General features: G+C 36.9%; 1 protein-coding gene across 10 annotated transcripts in view; it reads left to right on the top strand.

The window, feature by feature from the left end:
- The window catches only part of SMYD3 (SET and MYND domain containing 3), a 750,237-nt gene that overhangs the window by 192,139 nt on the left and 536,082 nt on the right, over window positions 1–22,016 (top strand). For all 10 annotated transcript variants that reach the window (XM_025287263.3, XM_025287262.3, XM_044943078.2 and 7 more), the window contains exons 4-5: window positions 811–868; window positions 2,616–2,752. In XM_025287263.3, the coding sequence (XP_025143048.1) occupies window positions 811–868; window positions 2,616–2,752 (195 nt within the window). The remainder of the gene's footprint in view (window positions 1–810; window positions 869–2,615; window positions 2,753–22,016) is intronic.

Raw genomic sequence — 22,016 nt, 5'->3', positions numbered from 1 at the left:
CCAACCTACTGAGTCCGAATCTAATAAAAAGTAGTTAAAATGATCACTCCCTTCTATTGAGCACTTATTTCCAGGCCATGTGCTAATTGCTTTGTACGTTAAACATATTTTATACCACAAGAACTCAGTGACATACATTACTTCTTATGTGTGTTTCACATAAGGAAATTGACTCCTCTTGCCTCAAGGCAATAGCACCCCACTCCGGTACTCTTGCCTGGAAAATCCCATGGACGGAGGAGCCTGGAAGGCTGCAGTCTATGGGGTCGCTGAGGGTCGGACACGACTGAGCTACTTCACTTTCACTTTTCACTTTCATGCATTGGAGAAGGAAATGGCAACCCACTCCAGTGTTCTTGCCTGGAAAATCCCAGGGACGGGGGAGCCTGGTGGGCTGCCGTCTATGGGGTCGCACAGAGTCGGACATGACTGAAGTGACTTAGCAGCAGCAGCAGCAGCCTCAAGGTTAAGTAACATGCCCAAGGTTGCACATTTTGTAATAAAGTCTTATTTTTATTCATCTATCTTTGCTTTTCTGTAATAATAATAAAATCCTTGCAATGACACAAGTCAGTGGTAGAACTAGGGAAAAAAGAAAAGTATGGAAACTTTTTGAAAAAGAATTTTGTGTTTAGAAATTAAACTGGTGTGTCAAGTTGCAACACATTTTAACATGATGAAGAGAGGGAATATATAGAAAATTATCTTTTCAACAGACTTGCATTTAAATATCTAAAGATACCTAAACGTATTCATGTATATATTGGAACACTTTAAATTGTTTTTGGTGTTTTCCTTCTTTCTTCACAGATGCAAGAAACACCCTCTGAATCGGAAAAACTTTACTCATTTTATGATCTGGAGTCAAGTAAGTGATTGTCAGCATTTTGAAAGTTCTATAATTTATTTGCTGAGCTGATGAGCTGCTATATTTTTGCCTTTGTTTTTCTGTCTCTGTTTGTGAGGCAACAGACCTTTTCAAGTTTTTATGTAGATTGACACATTAGCTTATTCAGTTTATTCCAGGATAGCTTTGGCCATAGAGGGGTTTGTGAAGTGCCATAGAGGAGTCTTAAGTTAGGCAGTAAGGGGAGGGTAACCCTTAGTCAAGCTGACAAAATAATTTCACTTCTATTTTCCTCTCTGTTGTTCTCTTCTTCCACGCTTGGCTTCTTTTTGATGTCAGGGAACAGTAATATGAATGGGGGAGCTCCAAGGAACATTTAGGTTCACTGGTCCTTTAGATACTATGGAAAATAGAAGGTACCGATGACTTAGGCTCTCTGACAGCACTGAGTGGTGTTCAACTCCTGAACTACCATGGCCGTGGCCAGCCTCCCTGAGAACACTGAGAGGCTTTGCATCCGAGTGTTTAGTGAATGTAAGGTTTATTTTTCTTTCCTATTGGCACAGATCCTCTTCATTGAAGTTGCAAATGACTTCAGCTCAAAAATAACAAGAGCTGGTGGAGTAAATGTGCTATACAGTTTAATATTTCTGGATGGAGACAAATAAGATGACCTAGTACAGATTGATGGTTATGGAATCCTGAGTGCCAATGATAATAAATTATTATTTAAGAAATCATTGGCTTAATTGTTCTGTTGCACAAGTAATTTAAAGAAAATATGTAGACCTGACATGAGCAACAGAGTAATGCTGTAGTTCATCTTGATCTATGTTTTCAAGTTTTAATAGAGAACTAATTAGTCATTTTTTCTTGTTATATTACTGAAGATAATTAACATCTCTTAAAGTGAGTTTTGCTGTGAACAGTAGCCCTGCTCACTGTCATCCATGCTGCCTTAAGTGAAGTGCTCTCAAATGTTATTAATTGAATTGTGCACTCTTAGCCTTCACACCCTTTGTGGTATAAATGAAACTGAGTTTTTCAAGGAGTGATACTGGCTTTGGAACTTTCTCCTTCTGTTTGAATGGAAACCTTATATATCTTGTTGATTCATTCTTTAAAGAACTTGAAGATGCGATTTCTTTGGTTGATCCATGTTTTCTTCTTGATATACTTTCTCCTTGACACACATCATCAATTTGAGCTTACTTAACCAAACTTGTCAATTTTTGCTTTCTGGGTTTTTTTTTTTTTTTTTTTTTTTTTTTGCCTTTAAAATGATCATGGTAATCAGTCATGTCCTGATTGTAAATTGTTTCATGAAAAAGTCTGCTTAAATTCACTGACGAAATAAGCATTTATGGTGGTTTGAGCATGTGTGCAGGAGGATGTTAACAGACATCTGCTAACAGACATCATTACTGATTTTGGTTTTACTGTTTTTTTCATGTGGGTGTCTGTATTTTGTTTTGCTAGGTGTTTGATCTTATTTTGTAGATGACATTTGGCAGATTTTAACTGATAACGTGTATATAATGATTTGTAGCTGTCAAAAAATTAAAAGATAGGCATTTAAAAAAATTTATTTTTTAATTAAGGATAATTGCTTTACAGAATTTTGTTGTTTTCTGCCAAATATCTGTTCTCTGTTAGAATGAAATTTAGGGCAGGAAATATCTGGCTTAATAGCTACCACTGAATACCTGAAAATTATCCACTGAAAGTTCGCTGTATGATAGTACTATTTATTTTCTGTTTAAAAAAGATATTAACAAACTGACTGAAGATAAGAGAGAGGGCCTCAGGCAACTTGCATTGACATTTCAACATTTCATGAGAGAAGAAATACAGGATGCTTCTCAGCTGCCACCTTCCTTTGACATTTTTGAAGCCTTTGCAAAAGTAAGTGTTGACTTTGGTATCTTTGCTAATGCCAGAAATCAACTCTTTACTCCTTATTTTGTTGTTGATCCATGAAAATCCAGGACTCTTCATGTCTTTATCACTTCCCTGCCTTTATGAGTAGAAAATGGGAGAAAGTATTGCTAATAATGAAAAGAGTATTACTTTTTCTGCTTTATCACTATGCTAATTAACAGCCAAGAGTGTTCACTGTTAGCTGTGAAAGCTCACCCTCAAAAGAGTGTGCTTTCTTTCCTCAAGAGAGAGTAACATGTTCTATTATTTCTTACTAATGGATTTAAGTTTGCCATTGAGTTCATTTAGTTTAGCGGTGGTGGTTTCAGCAATGGAAACTCTTTTGAAGCGGAAAAATTATTGGAATCCATTTCTTGATTTAGTGAATTCTAAATAGAATGAAGATATAATCGTTTCTGATTTAAAAAGGATTTCCTAAATTGCCTAAACATTTGTTTTAATGTTTCAAGTCACTCAAATCTTAGATTAGGAATATAAAATAGGTGTAAGTTAATATTTCATTATGGTCTCTTGGCAGTGGTTATTCTGAGTGCTCTTTTTGTAAGTGATTCTGGGCTTTGTTTAGGCTCAGAGAGACAGAATGCACTGGTTGATTCTTGATGTCTACCCTGGGACAGGGATAAAGGGATCAATATGTCCTGCACTATTATCATATGTTTGCTTTCCTTACTTGGCCATACTGTGTGTTTTGATCTGTTTAAATATTTTATCAATATTTTAAAATATTGATATATTTTAATAATAAGCAAAATTTTACCTTTGAGGGTGATTTTTGTTAATTTTACAATTCATGAGCATACATCCAGTGACATATTTATCCTGTGAATATGTTTAAAATATGTTTTATTTTATAATCTGCTTATTTTCTAAGTATTTAAATGTGGTTAGTGTGATGGCTATAGATTTATTTTTGTTTTTCCCAAGTGTATTTTTATTCTTTAGAGTATGTTCTTATGATTTTCTGGTACTATCATCTTAGCATTACATTCTGGTTTGTCTGTAATTTTAAATTGATTTCAGAATATAAGGATTGCTTATGATACATCTGAGAGGTTTCATATATATGTATTTCATATGCTTCTGAAAATTACAACCTATAGTAGTGCTCTGTATACAGCACACACAAGCTCTTTTGAGCTTTTACCTACTATACAAAGTATAGTAGCATTTACCTACTATACAAAGTAACACCTACTGAAAGATAAAAATATACCTATGATGACTATAACTTCATTCCTAGTGTCCCCTATTGTTGGGAAATGTTCAAGTGCTAATTGCTGGAGTTATTAGTGTTCATAATACCTATTTAAAAATGGTTTGCATTTTCTATGTAAAATGTGAATTACTATCTTATTTCTCTGCTTTCTTTTAAAATAGTTTTAATCTTATTAATCTTACAATGAACTTTTCTCCGTATTGTTTGGAGAGGGGGAAATTCTGTCATTACAATTAACCAGGAAAAATTTTAATAATATGCTTTCCTTCTCCCCACAAAATTATATTTGTTATTGCTGCAAAAGTAAATCATTTCATCTTTGTAATTTATGAGGGAATTGAACTCAATCTGTGATTTCTGTCTTAAAGTTTAGGTTAATATATATAAACCTATACTTTAACCTATATACTAACCTATATATATGTGTGTGTGTGTGTATATATATATATATATATATATATATATATGTACCTGTGTATGTATAGGTTAATAATCAGAGGAAAGCAGCATTGACTTATGGCTCCTGAACTTCCTTGTAAAAGTTTTGTTTATATTTTATAGATTGTAGTTATTTTTCTGCTTATAAATTTGTCCTTAAAAGAGAAAACTCGTCTCCCTCTCTCCTCCTCCTCTCCATCCCTCCTTCCTGTCCTTCACTTTTTTTTTAAAGAGTAGATTAGTATTAAATTAAGCTCATCAGTTTCCTGCAAAGCTTAGGGATGACCCACTAAATTTATAACTTTGCAAGTGTGTGATGATGTAGATCATGACAAATGCATTGCAAGTGGGTGGAGAATGCTGGTCAGGAAATTTTATCCCCAGCTACTGCCCTCTCCCTGTCTTGCTGGGAAAAAGAATTAATGAAAGAGAAGAAATGGGCAGTACAGGGAGGTTTGCAAGCAGTTGCTGCTTCTCTATGTGCAGTCTGGCAGCAGTGGTTCCATGCTGACCTGCATTTCTCAACCTAAGGAACTAGCTTTTGAATTTATGCTTTAAAGGAAGCTGACTTTACCTGGCCTAGTAAAGAAAAGCCTGCTTTATGTTTTGCTTTTCCTCCTACTCATTTATATTTGTTTAGGTTCTCTGAACGTATTAGACACGCTAAGCTTATGTTTCGGTTCATCTGATTGTCATTTAAGACAGGAGGAATTCTGAGAGCTTTTTCAAATTGGTTTCTATCTTAATTTTTTATGAGATTTTGATTATGGACTTTTCCAAACACACACATAAGTAGAGAGACTATTCTGATGAACCCTCATGTTTTCATCACTTGGCGTCAGTAGTTTTCAAACTTGTTTTATTAATGTATCTGATAGATTCCACACAGGTGTCCGTCGCCTTTACTTGGATTTCCAAACATTCCTTACAATTACTCTTTTGTTATCAGGCCTCTTGGCTTCCTGAGAGAGGTGTTTGTTAGTGAATTCATTGATCAAATTATGCAAGTTTAATTTTGTTTTTGTTTGGTGGTGAACTGTGTACAAAGCACTCTTGGGCCAAGGTTATATAAATATGTGGCTAATCTAACTCTGAAAATTACGTTCCAAGGCAAAGAACCTCAGCAAGTCAAAAGTCTTTCTTGGGGATATGCACATATTTATCAAACTTGCACTACCTGGAAATGAAAGGGGTTGGTGGAGGATGAGAAGGTTCTTAATCCTAGGAACAAGTTTCTTCTCTGCTGAGCAGATAGCTTTTTCTAGTAGCAGTCCATGATAAATTCCTCAAAAGTTAGCAGTTTATATTTTGAACACTCTGGTGTTTTCTGTTGAAAAATAGTATATATTTGTTTTGGGGCTAGATTCTTGGTGCCTCTTGTGCTTCTGCTGCTCAAGACTTGGTTTTACTTAGAAAATTTATCCACCCCTGCTCCCTCCCCCCACCCCCCTGCCCCACTTCATTACTCTGAAGACATTATAGTGTAGTCTTTTTCCAGTTATGTTTCCAAGTATCCCTGGTTTTCACCACTTCCTTATTAGCCGTATCAGCCCCCGACTCCCCCCACCCCCACACAGAGCAATTGATAAATTGGGATTCAGAGGCTAGGAGTTTGCTGTATAAAATATCCTGTCCACTTAGGAATTTGTTGCCTGGTTGTAAAAATTAAGTGGGAAGGAGAAATTTTTCTAGGGTAAGAAATCAAGGAGAACTTCACATTGGAAGCAGAAATTAATGGCATGCATTTCAGAAGAGAAGATGGTGTTTGGAAACAATTAGAATGGTCTAGAAATACCGGTGGGGAGCAAGGGGGTACAGCTCCTCTAACCCCCTGTGCTAAGAAAAATTCACTGGCTTCCTATAAAGGAGATTTGAAAAGGCAGTTGTTACCAGTGGAATACATGTTTCAGTTATTCGCATTTTCAGTTAGTGATTACAATCAGAGTTTAGTGAAAGCTTTGATGCTTAAAATGCGGTTTATTTTTGGTAGTAATAGAAATTAGAGAGGGTAGTAGTGCCTCCAGAATTTCTAAATAGGGTGGCTACAGAGTGATGATCTGGTTGGATTGAAAGGTGGTAGTGGTTTGCCTGTAGCTTTATTTGCTTAACGGTTTTTAAAAAACTTTTAGATTGTATGTTACTTGAGGGTGGGGCTGAATGGAAATTAAAGCATCAGGTATGAGGAAAGTGGTGGTTTACCACTGACGGTATTGAAGGTGGCCAAAGGATAGGAGATGGACTGCAGATATTTGTGAGAATAGTGATGGTGTGTGATTATCTGTATCTTCATCAAAAATAGAGACCGGACTCATCTCTACTGGCTCTTTTTCAGATTGTTTAGAGAAGGGAAAATGTGTGTTTTCATCTCTACAGGCTCTTCCTCCTTCCCACTCCCCAGCTTTTTTTTTTTCCCACTTCTATTTTGAAGTAGAACTTCTGGTTAGATTTCAAAATGGATTTATATTGGCAAGACAACTCCTGTGGTTCAATCTATTGATTGAGCTCTAAACATTTGCTACAAATATGCAGATAGTATGTATGCATAGTCATGAATATAAGCTTTTAAAAGGTGAGAAAATTACAGTTAGAGGACAAATTTAAACGGGAGGCTGAGTAGTCGTGTGATGGTTAAGGCATTTTTTCAGACAAGTAAGTGAAATTCTCTCAACCTCTGTAAATGGGAATGATGATCATAATACTGGTGACTTAGTGGTTAAGAATGTGTCTGCCTATGCAGGAGACACAAGAGATACAGGTTCAGTCCCTGGGTTGGCAAGATCCTCTGGAGGAGGAAAAGGCAACCCACTCCAGTATTCTTGCCTAGAAAATCCCATGGACAGAGGAGCCTGGCGGGCTACAGCCCATGGGGTCACAAAGAGTCAGACACAGCTGAGTGACTGAGCGCCCAAACAGAAAACACAAAAAATAATAATAAATACAGATAAAAGTGAGGATTAACCATAAAGTACTTAGAGTGTCTGATGCATGTTATTCATTTCTGCTACTACTGCCCCATTTTCCACCTTTATTTGTGTTCCAGTATGAAACAGAAGTGTAATCTGCAGCTGACTGTAAATCAGTCACAGATACTCGCATACAGTTGTGTCTGGTGCTGGTATCCCACACTCAGCATTACCTCTGTTGTTGAGAAGAAAATTCTGCAAACAGAGAGTAGTACCTTTTCCCCAGTAACTGGCTTCGTTTCAGCCCGTAGCTTTCATGGTCAAAAATCATTTACTGTGTCCTACGTTCATCACAACGTCATGATTTCAGAGTAGTTCTTGGGATTTCATGGAGGAAATATAAAAGCAGGCTTTCTATGATGAACGAAATGTTTCTTACACATGAATCTTAAAAGGATGAAATTAAATTAGGAGAGTTTTGTTAGTTGTCATGGCATAGTTTACTGACATGACATGTATAGTATTTCCTCTATTCTATCCCCTCAAACGTACACTGGTAATTATTGGTAATGGTCTTTCTAAATTTAGTGTCAGTAGACTTAGTTTTAAGCTTATTTCCAATGCATAGAGTATATTTTTTAGAAATTATTGTACAGAGTTTTAAATATATATACTTATTTTTTCCTGGACTTAGAACTTCCTTTTCTAAAAATGCCTCTGGTAGACTGATGAGAATGTGATAAGCTCTGAACAATAAAATAGAAAATGGACTAGTTGCGTAAAATGTTTCAAAGCCAGATATTAAATTGGAAGCAGCAGGAATAAAAGTGACCTATCTGACCACAAAACATGTCATTGTTATTGCTGCCAGAGCTCTACAAAGTACTTTTTAACTCGATAATATACAACTGCAACAGAATTTTTTGATTAGCAATTCCACATCTGTTTGAGAAGATGGTTTTTTTTTTTTCTTTTAAACAAAATAATAGTTTTCCTGGTAGAACGTTCTTTTTATTCTTAAGGGTACATCTGTGACCTCCTGATCTTGCCTTCCAGACTCATGCTATTAGTGGCCACTGGTTTTGCAATATATACTGTGATTGCATAGATCTGAAAGTGAGAATTTTAGAAGTTTTTTTTTGTATTATGATACTTAAGTTTACATTCAGTTTAATTCTGAGTAAATTCTTTTTACAGGGAGAGATTTACTTTTTTTTGGAGATGCAGTGAAGAATGGGTTAGAACAAGAATCTTGCTAATTCAGAGGATGAAAATATATAGTGATTTAATATTTTTAATCAAGATGTGTTAGAAATAAGACACAAACGGTAATATATTAAAGATCATATAGTTGCCTTTGGTATATGCCATTTGAGTGTTAATAAATAGTCCCTGGTATTCTGCCATAACCTCATACTTTTAGCAAAGTATATAAGTCAGCATGGTGGAAAAAATTACTAAATAATCCCTTTTTGGATCTTTCTATTTGCTGAAGAATGGTGTACCTCAGTAAAAAGGAAGAACAAATTTGTTTCTGATATATTCAGTTTTTAATCTTAAATTTTTCATCTCGTTAGCCCTCTCATTCTGGATGTAGGGTGCCTTAGTACTTCAGTGTTGCTGTTAGGTTAATTTGTGGGACAAATATGGCCTCTGTTGTTTGAAGGGTTAGGAGTGTGTGTGTGCATTTGCCACTTGAGGGTTTCAAGTTCATGCAGGACCCAATTTTAGAACCTTTTCGTTGATCAGCTCAGTTGGATTTCACTATTGTAGCATGCTCTAAAGTAGTAAAGAAAGCAATCTTTTGAATTAGTAACGTGATGGATTATCTAATTACAAAGTTTATATGAAATGGCAGTATGATAACTCTGACTGCATTACTAAATGATTCCAGTGACTGATCAGATGTGCCTGGATTCCATTAAGGAAAAATATGCCATTAAATATTTAATACTAAAAGCGAGCAGACACACCAGGATGGCTAACCTCTAATCACCAGGGTGCGTGTATCTCAACATTTGGAGGTAGCTGCTAGATAACACAGCTCTCTTGTCTTGCTCAGAACAGCTGTTAGAAGACTTAATTTTGGGGATTATACTTTTCTGCAGGTTTTAAGTAAAATGGGCAAACAGCCAACACACTTAACTGCATGTAGATCTTGGCATTCTAATTATGAGAAGCTGATGCATTTATGATTTATGTTTTTTTATACAATAGATTGACTCTCTGAGTAGATTCAAGAGACGATTACTCTCAAAAATGTTCTTCCAAGTAAAGTGACATTTGTAGGACACTTGGGATTTCAAAACAAAACAAGTCATGTATTTTTAGTGATATTTATCTATTATATTCATTATTAACCATTGAGTTACTATTTCTCTTCATTTATGTATAAATAGCCTGTGATAAATGGATGTCTGTTTATCATAGTTAAGGACCAGATGCCAGCTAACTTCTGAAGTTCAGAAGGATAATTATTAAATTCTTAATCAACATTTTTATGTATACCTGCATTGCTCAAGGTTAATTACGAATATAAGGCCAATACTTTGATTAAAACTACTGATGGATGACAGTGTTTGCCAAGCCTTGTTGCCTTATCTATTTGAGTGTATAACTTGCCAATAATTCAGATAGAGGTAATATTTTTAAAATGATAATATGTCATTACGGAATGGCAGACTTTACTTTCATTGCTTTGCCTTTCCCTCTAGTGACAAAAACTCCTATTAGAGTACTGTGTCTCCCTACTAGAGTGTGACTTCTTAGAGCTAGCAATTACGTTTTATTTATTTTGAATCCCTGGGAATCTTCATGGTACACAGTAGGCATTTAATTATTGACTGGGTCAAAGAATATGTGAAAACTGTACATTTTCTGTTTTATGGAGAATCCTTAGTTAAATATATTTAAAAATTATTACTGTAAATATATAAGACTAGATAAAAAAAGAACCTATATTATGGTAAAATTCAAGAAGTTCAGTTGATAGCTCAGAATCACAGAAGCTGCCATATTCATAAATTCTTCAGGAAATTATGACTCATTACATTAATTATTCTAGAATTCACCAAATTTTTTCTGCAAAAGTCCACATAGTAAATATTTTAGACTTTGTAGGCCAAGAAGCAAAAGTGAATTATTACTGGCAATTTGTAATGCACAATGAGAGGGCTACTCATGGTCTCCATGGCAACTCCTTAATGCTTCCATTATAGTTTAAACCATCCATGGATAAAATATAAGTGAACTGGCATGGATGTCTTCCAATGAAACTTTGTTTACATACATAGAACATTGATTTTCATATAACTTTACTTGTACTCAAATATTCTTCTTTTTATTTTTTCCCAACCTTTTACATATGAAAGAAAACATTCTGGGCTTGTAGTCTATGCAGAAACAGGTGGTGGATCAAATTTGGTCCATGGGCCTTTGCTTGCCAATCCTTAAATTATTTTTTGTAAGCCAATAGATTTTTGTGTATGTGTGTGCACAATAGGAGATAGCACATGCTATCAAAACTTCTCTAATTAAAAAAAAAAGATAGGAAATATTTTATTTAAATTACTTTTAACAGTTACTTTTTTTTTTTAATTTTATTTTATTTTTAAACTTTACATAACTGTATTAGATTTGCCAAATATCAAAATGAATCCACCACAGGTATACATGTGTTCCCCATCCTGAACCCTCCTCCCTCCTCCCTCCCCATTCCATCCCTCTGGGTCGTCCCAGTGCACCAGCCCCAAGCATCCAGTATCGTGCATCGAACCTGGACTGGCAACTCATTTCATACATGATATTTTACATGTTTCAATGCCATTCTCCCAAATCTTCCCACCCTCTCCCTCTCCCACAGAGTCCATAAGACTGTTCTATACATCAGTGTCTCTTTTGCTGTCTCGTACACAGGGTTATTGTTACCATCTTTCTGGTAACAGTTACTTTTTAACATGCCATTGGTTCTACAGTTTTACATTCCCAGTGACAATTGTAAGCACGATGTGTATACAGTAATTATCTCTTGTATTTATTATTTTTTATCCCCAAAACATTTGATTCAATAAATTTAAGATGTTTTAATTAAATAATATAGTAGAAAAGATGTAGTATATCACTAAGGATTAGGAAGAAAAAAAACTCTTAAATAGAAAAAAATATATACTTTATTAACATCTTATTTATCATAAACTATCATTATTAGTTTTTTGTTTGTTTTTTTTTTTTAACTGCAGATGTTATAGTTTGTTATATTGCCTTGAAAAGAAATGTAACAATGCAGTTTTCTAGTAGAATTATTTTGGATATATAACTCAGGTTTAGAAAATTTTTGTTTGAGTCTTCAGATCTTTTTCTTAGATTGTGGATATTACCTTCAGATTTTACTGTGCTTTGACTATTTGTGTTATGAATGAGATGGACCTCTTATGGGAGGAAAAAAAGCTTTGGAGGAAAAAAAGCTTTAGGGGTATAACACTAATAGTAATGAAAAATTATGATATGATAAACTTCTGTTAAATTTTATAGCAGGGAGAAACAGAGTGGTAGTTTTGAAGGCAGAAACTAGACATTGCTACATGATGTAGAAAATAAGGTGTTATGTTATAAAGGTAAGCAGGTAAGTGTGGGGATGGCTTCTGTAAGTCAGATGAAAAAATGTGGCCTGATCAGGAGAGAAAATAGCCCAATTACTATCTGAAAGGATCAGTTTTCATTATATTTTTCTTCAGTACCTAGTGTTACATGTTAAAGATACATATTTAGATAGCTGTTCTTTGTACGGTATGACAAAGGAAGAACAGAAAGCCCTGTCATATTGGGCAAGCTGCCCATCACTCAGTACCTAGAAGAGCTTTGTCATTAGAGTGGTCCCAGGATGTATCAGGCTGCCTTGGCATAGCTTTGAGCTTCCTGTCCCTGCAAGTGTGTCATTCCAGGTTAGAAGCACATGTCAGGATGAGTTATCTCCATGAATAAGGTAAAGTGAAAGTGTTAGTCACTCAGTTGTGTCCAACTCTTTGCGACCCCATGGACTGTAGCCTGCCAGACTTCTCTGTCCCTGGAATTCTCCAGGCAAGAATACTGGAGTGGGTTGCCATTTCCTTCGCCAGGGCTCTTCCCAACCTAGTGATTGAACTCGGGTCTCCCACACTGTAGGCAGATGCTTTACCAACTGAGCCACCAGGGAAGCCCCACGAATAAGGTAAAGCTTGGTGATTTGTAAGATACTCTGTGTTTGTCATCTTCATGGTGCATCATGGAAGAATGCAGTATACCTTCCCCATCCTCTCTACCCAAGTCCTGCTTATTCTTAAACATTTCAGCTCAAATCATTGATGAAATCCACATGACTAGGATCCATCCTTCCATGCTGTAAAATCAGTAGCCACTGGTATTTTCTATACCGATCATTTGACAACTGTGAATTTTCTCTCTCTTTATTAGCTGTATGTCTTCATTTCCTAAATTCCCAGCTAGATTGTAAACTTTGTGAGAATAGGGGTCATGTTACCCAGTTCCTTCCTTAAGCATTGGAGAACCATACAATTTTAGGCCTGAAAAGATCACAGAAACTAGCCAGTTCCCTAGCCTCCCTGCTTCCTCTTCTCTACCTCTTTCCATGTTGCGGTTAAGAGAAGGTTGATAAAATAATCACCCTGTGACAGGATGGATGCTAAAATTTAAGTCTTTGGAGCTCAGTCAAATGCTCCTTCTCCTATCTGATGCCTGAGTGTTCAAGAATTAGTTTCTAAGTTGAAGTAAAACTGTGATGGAGCAAACAACTTAATGTCACAAACAACTCTTCATCAGTATCTATTCCTTATATATTTTTTCTACCTTTATTGAGATGTAATTGACATATGGCATTGTATACGTTTAATATGTACAGTGTGTTGCTTTGATATGCTTACATATTGCAGAATGATTCTTGACTGTAGGGTTAGCTAACACCTCCATCACATCACATAATTATCTTTTTGTGTGTGTGGTGAGAACAGTTAAGATCTACTCATGTAGCAATTTTTAAATATAAAACAGTATTATCAGCTATAATCACCATGCTGTCCAATAGATTCTCAGAGTTTGTTCATCTTATAGCTGGATATGTACCCTTTCACTGACATCTTCCCATTTCCCTGGGTCCACACTTCTCTATTTCTTATATTGAAAGTTATCAGTATAAAGCCAGGAAATTAAGAATAAGTTACACTGTAGGATTACTCTTATCAGCATTAGAAACTAGACTAGATTGTTTCTATAAGGATGAGTTTCAGTATCAGAGACTCTATCTGGCTATGTTTAAATGACAGTGACTTTCCAAACCATCTGGATGTATTCTGTCCAGATAACTGTTATGAACAGAACTGCTGTATTAGATACTTGACAGTTTGCGGATTTGTCTTGTATTGCTCATTTTTTTTTTTTTATCCCATACTTACTGGGAAACCAGAGCGTATTAGGCAGAGGTTTTTGTCTTACATTAGTAGATCACAACGTACTCCAGTGTTCTTGCCTGGAGAATCCCAGGGACGGGGGAGCCTGGTGGGCTGCCGTCTATGGGGTTGCACAGAGTCAGACATGACTGAAGTGACTTAGCAGCAGCAGCAGCAGTAGATCACAGGACAATTGAAAGATTTATCACAAATGGTCTTGTGCTCTAGTCACCCAATTTTATTTTTTATTTTAGTTTTTAACTCCTCAAAGTACTTTAACAAATATAATCACATTCATTGCTTATAACAACCTTCTGAATTGCTATTATTCCTTTTGCAGATGATGGAATGCCTAAGGTCACATTGTTTTTAAATAAAGGTGCCAGAGATTTAACTTGAGTATCATGATTTTAGATTTTCCTCATCCCACCATACTGCATTCTGTGTTATGTTCTATATTAAAGGTCTAATTATGAACTACTCTAAGCCTTAGGAGCAAAACCAGAGTGGAAGAAATGGGAGTATGTATCTGATAAGATGTCTGTCACTAATACCAAAGCACCAAAATTAAATGTTTAAATTATTTAATTGGGATTCCTTGTTTCCATAGAGGTGGTGCCTCATGTTTTACACCTCTGTCCTTCATGTATTCAAATCTAGGTAAGTGATAGCACGAGGGGTCAGGGGAGGGGAGGTTTTTCCTATCAAATATTTCTGAGCTGATGCTGCCACAACTGTAGGTGAAAGTAAAGATAACTGAAATGAAATTTGCACAGAGTTAAGATACTTTTTGAAATCTAGATTCCACAGCCTTCAAGTACTGAATATTAAAATAGTAATCATTCAAGAGCCTTCAACTTGGTCTGTCTTGTTTTCAAGCCGTTATTGGATGTGTTTTTTCTTGTAATTCTGTAAGTACTTACATTTATGGATTAAAATATTTTATAATACAATAGAATATATACAGTAAAGGATAAAATCATCTTTGGCTTCTTTGACAACTATTTTTCTGTTATGCCTTTAAAATTTATGACATGAGTGACATAGGCAAATAATTTAGAAATACTATGTTTTGAACAAATACTTGTCAATAAAAGCATTGGAACTACATATGACCAGATTTGACAATTGTGGGTGCTGTTTTAAGTTTTAATTAACATTTGGTTTTAGTTTTGATGCTATAGGAAAAGATTACCAAGGCTCTGTTTATGCAGGGCTCTTTTATTAGGATCTGCTGAAATACAAACAGGATTAAAAATGCCCTTTACAGCATTTTCTTTCTTCCCCTCCTGCTCCTCATGGCTGGCGGTATTTTATTGAATTAACGGGACCAACCCAGCATTTGAAGAGGCCTGTGTGACTTGCTGGGTGATGTCCTGGGGCCTGTTTCATCCTTCACAGCCTTTCATGGGCTCCTGGTGTTTCAGGTTTAGAGCGAAATTCGTAGCTATGTTGTTTTGGTGCCTCGGGAGTCTTTTGTAATAATAGGTGATTGTGGATTTTCTTTTTTTGTTTGTTCAAGAGTCCATAGAACAGTACCCACTTAAACCTCAAGAATGCAGATATTATGGTGTGATATTGTCCAAATTTTAGAAATCTTTGAATTGTCTTTTGTGGCGTGACCTGCCCCTGTTTTTCCTTCTATACCTCTTACCATTTTGTTTAAAAAAAAATCATAATTTGTTAATCTTCTTTTTACCTGTTGAATGACAAGCATTCTGCTGTCATGGCCTAACTTGCTGAGCCTTACTATTTCCTCTGATCTTCACTCTCAGATTTTCTACTTAATAAAAACCTTCACTTGCATAATCTGTTTTAAGTTCAGGTTCATCATGAACAGTACTTAAAAGTGTTGTCTTCTCCTTCTCCTCAATAGGATGGGCTTCTTCTCCATCTTTTCTGTCTTTCCTCTTGGCATGGCAGTCTCCTGAGTCAGCCACATTAGGAATATCAGAGATGTCTCTGAATGAATATTCCCTCTCTCTTGCCTTCTATATGCCCTGCTTATGCTGCTTTTGAAATATCTCTTAATTCTGTGTTTTTTTTTTCCTTTTCTCTCTTTATCTATTTTTTGCCTCTGGCCTAGTTAAGGTTCTTTTTATCCTGCCTACATGGCCTATCTATCTAATCTTTTTTGCTTCTCCTTTCCTGGATCTCAACCCATTTTTGATATCGCCTTTAGAGATATATGGACTTTCCTTTAGAGATATATGGGCTTTTCCTCAGCTGGTAAAGAATCTGTCTGCAATTGCAGGAGACCTGGGTTCAATCCCTGGGTTGGGGGTTGGTAAGATCCCCTGGAGAAGGGAAAGGCTACCCACTCCAGTATTCTGGCCTGGAGAATTCCATGGACTGTATATCCATGCGGTCGCAAAGAGTCAGACACAACTGAGCAACTTTCACTTCATTTCACTTCATATATATATATATATATATATATATATATATATATATATATAAAATTAATCTGATTGTTTGTATTCTCCTGCTTTAAAATGTTGATTTCCTACTTTCTATTATATAAAATCAAGGTTTTAAAATATGGCATTTGAAGGCTTTGCAGGCCTCATTCCTTGCTCCTTTCCTGGAACTGGGTGACTGCTTGGATAGGCTGTAACTTGAGGGGTATAACCATTTTCTTAGCACCTTGCATAGTAACTAGTAAGTTGCAAGGATTTAATCAATGCATGCTTTCTCTCTTTTACATTGTTGCATTGTCACTGGCATCTTGCTTTTCCTTTTTCACATTATTGCATCGTCAATGTGTTTCTTCACACTTCCAAAGCCTGGTGATATCGGAAGCATTGTTGCTATGACAGTAGCAAATGAATGTAGGCAGGGCCAGCGTGTCCTCTGGATAGAGAATTATTTTTGACAGGCTAAGCTATTTTGAGCCCATTTGTAAAGCTGCCAGTAAATATGAGAACACACAAGGAGAGGTTATCAAAGTCAGTGTGACTAATCAGCAAAGCCTGGTTATGGCTGCTGCTGGTGTGTGTGTGTGTGTGTGTGTGCATGTGCACACACATGCGTGTGTAGATGTGTAAACAAGGAGGTAGAAATCATTGAGTTCCTTTGGATCCTAAGGTAATGTGCTTCTACCTGTAAGTCATTCTGATTTGACAGAGGAAATTTAGCTTTGAATGCTAATCATCAGCAGTAGTTGAGTGGGCTTCTGCTTTGGAGAAGGAAATGGCAACCCTCTCCAGTGTTCTTGCCTGGAGAATCCCAGGGATGGGGGAGCCTGGTGGGCTGCCGTCTATGGGGTCGCACAGAGTCGGACACAACTGAAGCGACTTAGCAGCAGCAGCAGTAGCAGCAGGTTGGTTAATTAGAGAATTATAAGGATGTAGTCAGATTTCGGAATTCCATTCCTGGAAGATATCTATGTGTGTTTGCTAATGGTTGTCAGGCAGGCTTCTAGCTTTTCTTTAGATACTTGCTAAACATAATTTTTCTATGCTGAAAATATTTTCCTCATATCCCAGTGATCTTTAGATATTCTTCATCACTTCTTACCTCCTCAAAGTCACTTAAGAGAAGCTCGCCAAGTCCTTTGAATTTTGTAGAAGCAAGGCGTTATGCTGTATAGTTAGAGTTATATCTCTTTCAGTTTACTGGGAGGGTATTTTCTACATGGCAAGGAATGTTTAGACTTGGATGATCTTGTTATTTGAAAGTTTCTTTTGAAAACAACTTCATGTTTTCAATTACAAAATAATATAGTGTCTTAGTGAGTGTGATAATTCACGTATATACTAATAGTTATCAGCATTAGTTGAATAGGATTCAAAGTACTTTAAACTCTTGCCATTTGTCATTTCCCTAACAGTAAAGATTCCTTTCCTAATTCCAACCTTTGTATGTACAGCTCTTTCCATTCTTCCTGGCAAATTCCTTTTCATTCTTCAAGGTTCACTTCAAATGCCCCCTTTTCTAGGAAGTCTTTTTCAACTTCCTTGGACATGTTCCATTATGACAGGAATGAGAAAGTAGAAGTACGAAAAAAGCAGATTAAAAAAATCTAAGAGCAGTAACGTCTATCCTTTCATCCCCACAGCCAGGAGCTGTTGTCAGGAGTTGGCCAGTTTATCACAAAAGGGCATAGTCAGAGGTTCCAGTCCCTCAGGGTTGAACGGCTGCCCAAGATGACTGGCAGTATCTCACATCCAGACACTTGGAAGTCTTTCCTCCCATTCTAATCATGTCATTTTCTCCTTTTTGATAGTTTTATCTTTTATCATTCTGGTCCTCTGTGAAGAATCAAAGGATTCATGATTTTTTAAAAAGCAGATCTTAAAAAATTACCAATTTACTAGGGACTTCCTTGGTGGCACAGACAGTGAAGAATCTGTGGGCAATGCAGGAGACCAGGGTTTGAACCCTGGATTGGGAAGATCACCTGGAGAATGGAATGGCAACCCACTCTTGTATTCTTGCCTGAAGAATGGACAGAGGGGCCTTGCAGGCTGCAGTCCATGGGGTCACGAAGAATCGGACATGACTGAGTGACTAACATTGTCATTGTCGTATTTATAACAAAATGATAAGCATTAGGCATTAAATGATAAAATAGGTATTAAATAGTATACTGTGTATTTTTTGAAAATGTTGCTTATGAATAACTTCCATACATATCAGATTATGTGAAGTAGGAAAATTTGAAGATTAAGGAGGTTCTGAATCTTTTTGTGGAGGAAGATTTATTTTGGTAAACTTACTGCTCTATTTTTAAAACCTGGATATCCATATGTGTCTAGTTTTCCCTGAGTCAGAGCACATTTGTGGTTAAGTTTTCCTCCCCCCGCCACTTGCAGGGACCAACTGTTTCTTTAATAGGCTTTACCAAGTTTGTGGGGGCCCATTTGCCCTTCTGTTTCTAGAATTGGTTGGAATCTACTTGGCTAAATTGTAATTCATAGGAAGAGTGCTGTGAAATTTATCTTTTGGCCATGAGGCCATTTAGCAAGTGACTTCCTCTTTTCCAAAACCTAATTAATGTCCCTGGGAGCATTTCTATGCAAAATACCTATTCCATAGTTCAGTTTGCTGTCTTCTAAATGGAATTTCAAAGCCCAGTAACTTCAGCAGGTGTTCAGATTACAGTAGACACAGAGCATGAGAGAAAAAATAGCATTCTGAAACTTCCTTCCTGGTAAGTAGAGGAAATAAGGGTAGCAGTCACACTGTCATTTATCCTCATGCAGCCATTCAGTTCACTTCTGATGTATTTGACATAGTGCACGTTTTGGCTATTCTATTCCCTCTTGTGATAAACTGGCCAATCACTGAACTGATGCTTGACTGCTGCTGCTGCTGCTGCTAAGTCGCTTCAGTCGTGTCCGACTCTGTGCGACCCCGTAGACGGCAGCCCACCAGGCTCCTCCATCCCTGGGAGTCTCCAGGCAAGAATAATGGAGTGGGTTGCCATTTCTTTCTCCACATGCTTGACTGGAGTCGTATAATAATTCAAGTGCCTGTTCTGATGTTTTTATCTGCATATATTTTATACTTCGACGTTTCCACTTATGTCATCATTTCATATATTTACTAGAATATGAGTCCATTCTGTGAAATGGAAAGCCCATGAAGAGCGTGTAGGTCTATACTTGCAAATATTTTTGTTTGTCTGTTTTGTTTTGGCCCATTGTGTGGCTTATAAGATCTTAGTGACCCAACCAGGAATCAAACCCAGGCATGTAACAGTGAAAGTATCGAGTCTTAACCACTGGACTGCCAGGGAATTCTCAACATTCAGTGTTTTTGAACAATTAAAAATATACACTGATGTTAGAAATAACTTTGTTCTGTTATATAAATATAGAATGAGTGCTGTAAAAATTTTTTAGTGTGATTAAGCTTTTAAAATTTTAACGCAAGGAGGTAATTTTACATTTTTGTGGATGAATCCTAGATTGGATGCATATTTTGATGTTGGTTTTTAGAATATTGACATTGCAGTCCTTTCCATCTTTATTTTCAGTGACAGCAGAATCCCAAGTATAAGAAAATGTGATTAATTCTTTCACATTGAAGTCATTTAATTGTTCTTTGCCTAACAACTGCTTTTTATTCAGTACATTGAACATAAAATTCTCGAGTGCCTTTGTGCAATCATAAATTTTAAACGTGAGCCATTCTTCCTCTGAAGGCTCATATACTGTTGTTGCTTTGATTTGTCAGTTTGGTAGGCTCTGTTGCTAGAGATTGCTATTGCAGTTGGCCAGGAGGGCATTCTTCCGGGACTAAACTCTTTCTCCAGCTTTGTGTGTCACTATGGTATTTAGTGTTATGTACCGGCAAAAAGATAGGTGGGAGAAACATCAACAACTTCAGATATACAGATGATACACTCTAATGGCAGAAAGCAAAGAGAAACTAAAGAGCCTCTTGATGAGGGTCAAGGAGGAGAGTGAAAGAGCTGGCTTAAAACTAAATATTAAAAAAACTAAGATCATGCATCCGGCCCCATTACTTCATGGCAAATAGAACGGGAAAAGGTGGAAGTAGTGACAGATTTCCTCTTCTTGGACTCTAAAATCACTGCAGATGGTAACTGCAGCCATGAAGTCAGAAGACAATTGCTTCTTGGCAGAAGAGCGATGACAAACCTAGACAGCGTGTTGAAAAGCAGAGACATCACTCTGCTGGCAAAGGTCCATATAGTCAAGGCTATGGTCTTCCCGGTAGTCACATACGGTTTTAAGAGTTGGACTGTAAAAAAGGCAGAACGCCAAAGAATTGATGCCTTCCAACTGTGGTGCTGGAGAAGACTCCTGCGAGTCTCTTGGACAACAAGGTGATCAAACCAGTCAATCTTAAGGGAAATCAACTCTAAATACTCATTGGAAGGACTGATGCTGAAGCTGAAGCTTCAGTATTGTGGTCATCTGATGCAAACAGCTGACTCATTGGAAAAGTCCCTGATACTGGGAAAGACTGAGGGCAGAAGGAGAAGAGGGCGTCACAGGAGGAGATGGCTGGATGGCATCACCGTGCAGTGGACATGAACTTGGGCATACTTTGGGAGATGGTGAGGGACAGGGAAGCCTGGCGTGCTGCAGCCCTTGGGGTCACAAAGAATCGGACACAACTGGGTGACTGAACAATAACAACTAGCAATAATGAAGTGAGGGAAAATTGGTTTGACTCGTCATTCCTAAGCTTCTTTTATTTCTAGAGCAAATTGGTGAAGTGGAGAAGTAGGGTCACAACAAAGCAGTGACTTGGATGTTTTGGGTCAGAAAGAAACAGCTTAATACATTTCAGCTCAACAAATGTATGTTGTCTCTGTTTATAGCACTATGTGGAAAGAGAAGGGTAATTAAGACTTCATTTCTGCCTCGTCTGTTAGGAGACATTAAAGAAGTCTATAAATAACTTATATATTTATATTGAAAGTTCCTTGCATAAAGACTATGCCTTAATCTTCTGTTTTAAAAAATTTGCATGCCAAATTCAGCACACTGTAGTTGCTCAGGATATTCTCTGGTATGCTGTAATATTGGGTATAATGACCGTAGTAGTCCTGAGATGGACATCTGGTGTGCGGGAGCATTTGATTTGGGCCTTTAAGGAAAGGTGCTGTCGGTGCAAGAGACAATTCTGACTTCCTAGAATTTAGCAGCCTCTGTTGCCCACACAAGTTAGTGTGGGCCCTGCAGCTAAGAATTAGACTGCTATAACCCTGGATGCCAAAGGAACAAACATTCCAAGGAGATTTTTCCCCCTGCCCCCCGAGGAGATTTCTTTCTTTTTTTTTAAATAGCTTTACTGAGGTATAATTGACATACAACAAAGAGATTTTTGCTGCTGATTTAAGTTTAATGAATCTGACTATTTTGTGTCAGAAGCAGATAATATAAGATTTTCCTCGAAGCCTATACCTGCGGCTGCCCCAGTGAGTCCCTCTTCCCTATGTGAGCCTTCCATGTGCCACTGGCTCTTCCTCATCCTGATGGGATTCCCTTGATTCATGACAACTTTGTTTTCACGTGCGAAGTTTGGCGGTAGACTGTTGTTTATTTTGAGTTTGTTTTTCAAAATAAACTGAGAAAGATCTTTCAAATGACATGAAGAGAAAAGAGTAGCTTAGGTGTCTCAGGAACCTTGGTGATCTCAGGTGGTTTGGGACCCATGAAAGAAGACAGTTTCAAAATGTATACCTGTGGCGGATTCATTTTGATATTTGGCAAAACTAATACAATTATGTAAAGTTTAAAAATAAAATTAAA

Source organism: Bubalus bubalis, chromosome 5 (assembly GCF_019923935.1).
Source record: "Bubalus bubalis isolate 160015118507 breed Murrah chromosome 5, NDDB_SH_1, whole genome shotgun sequence".
NCBI classification, from domain to species: Eukaryota; Metazoa; Chordata; class Mammalia; order Artiodactyla; family Bovidae; genus Bubalus; species Bubalus bubalis.
The sequence above is the reverse complement of the archived record's forward strand: the minus strand, read 5'-3'. Positions and strand labels throughout refer to the sequence as shown.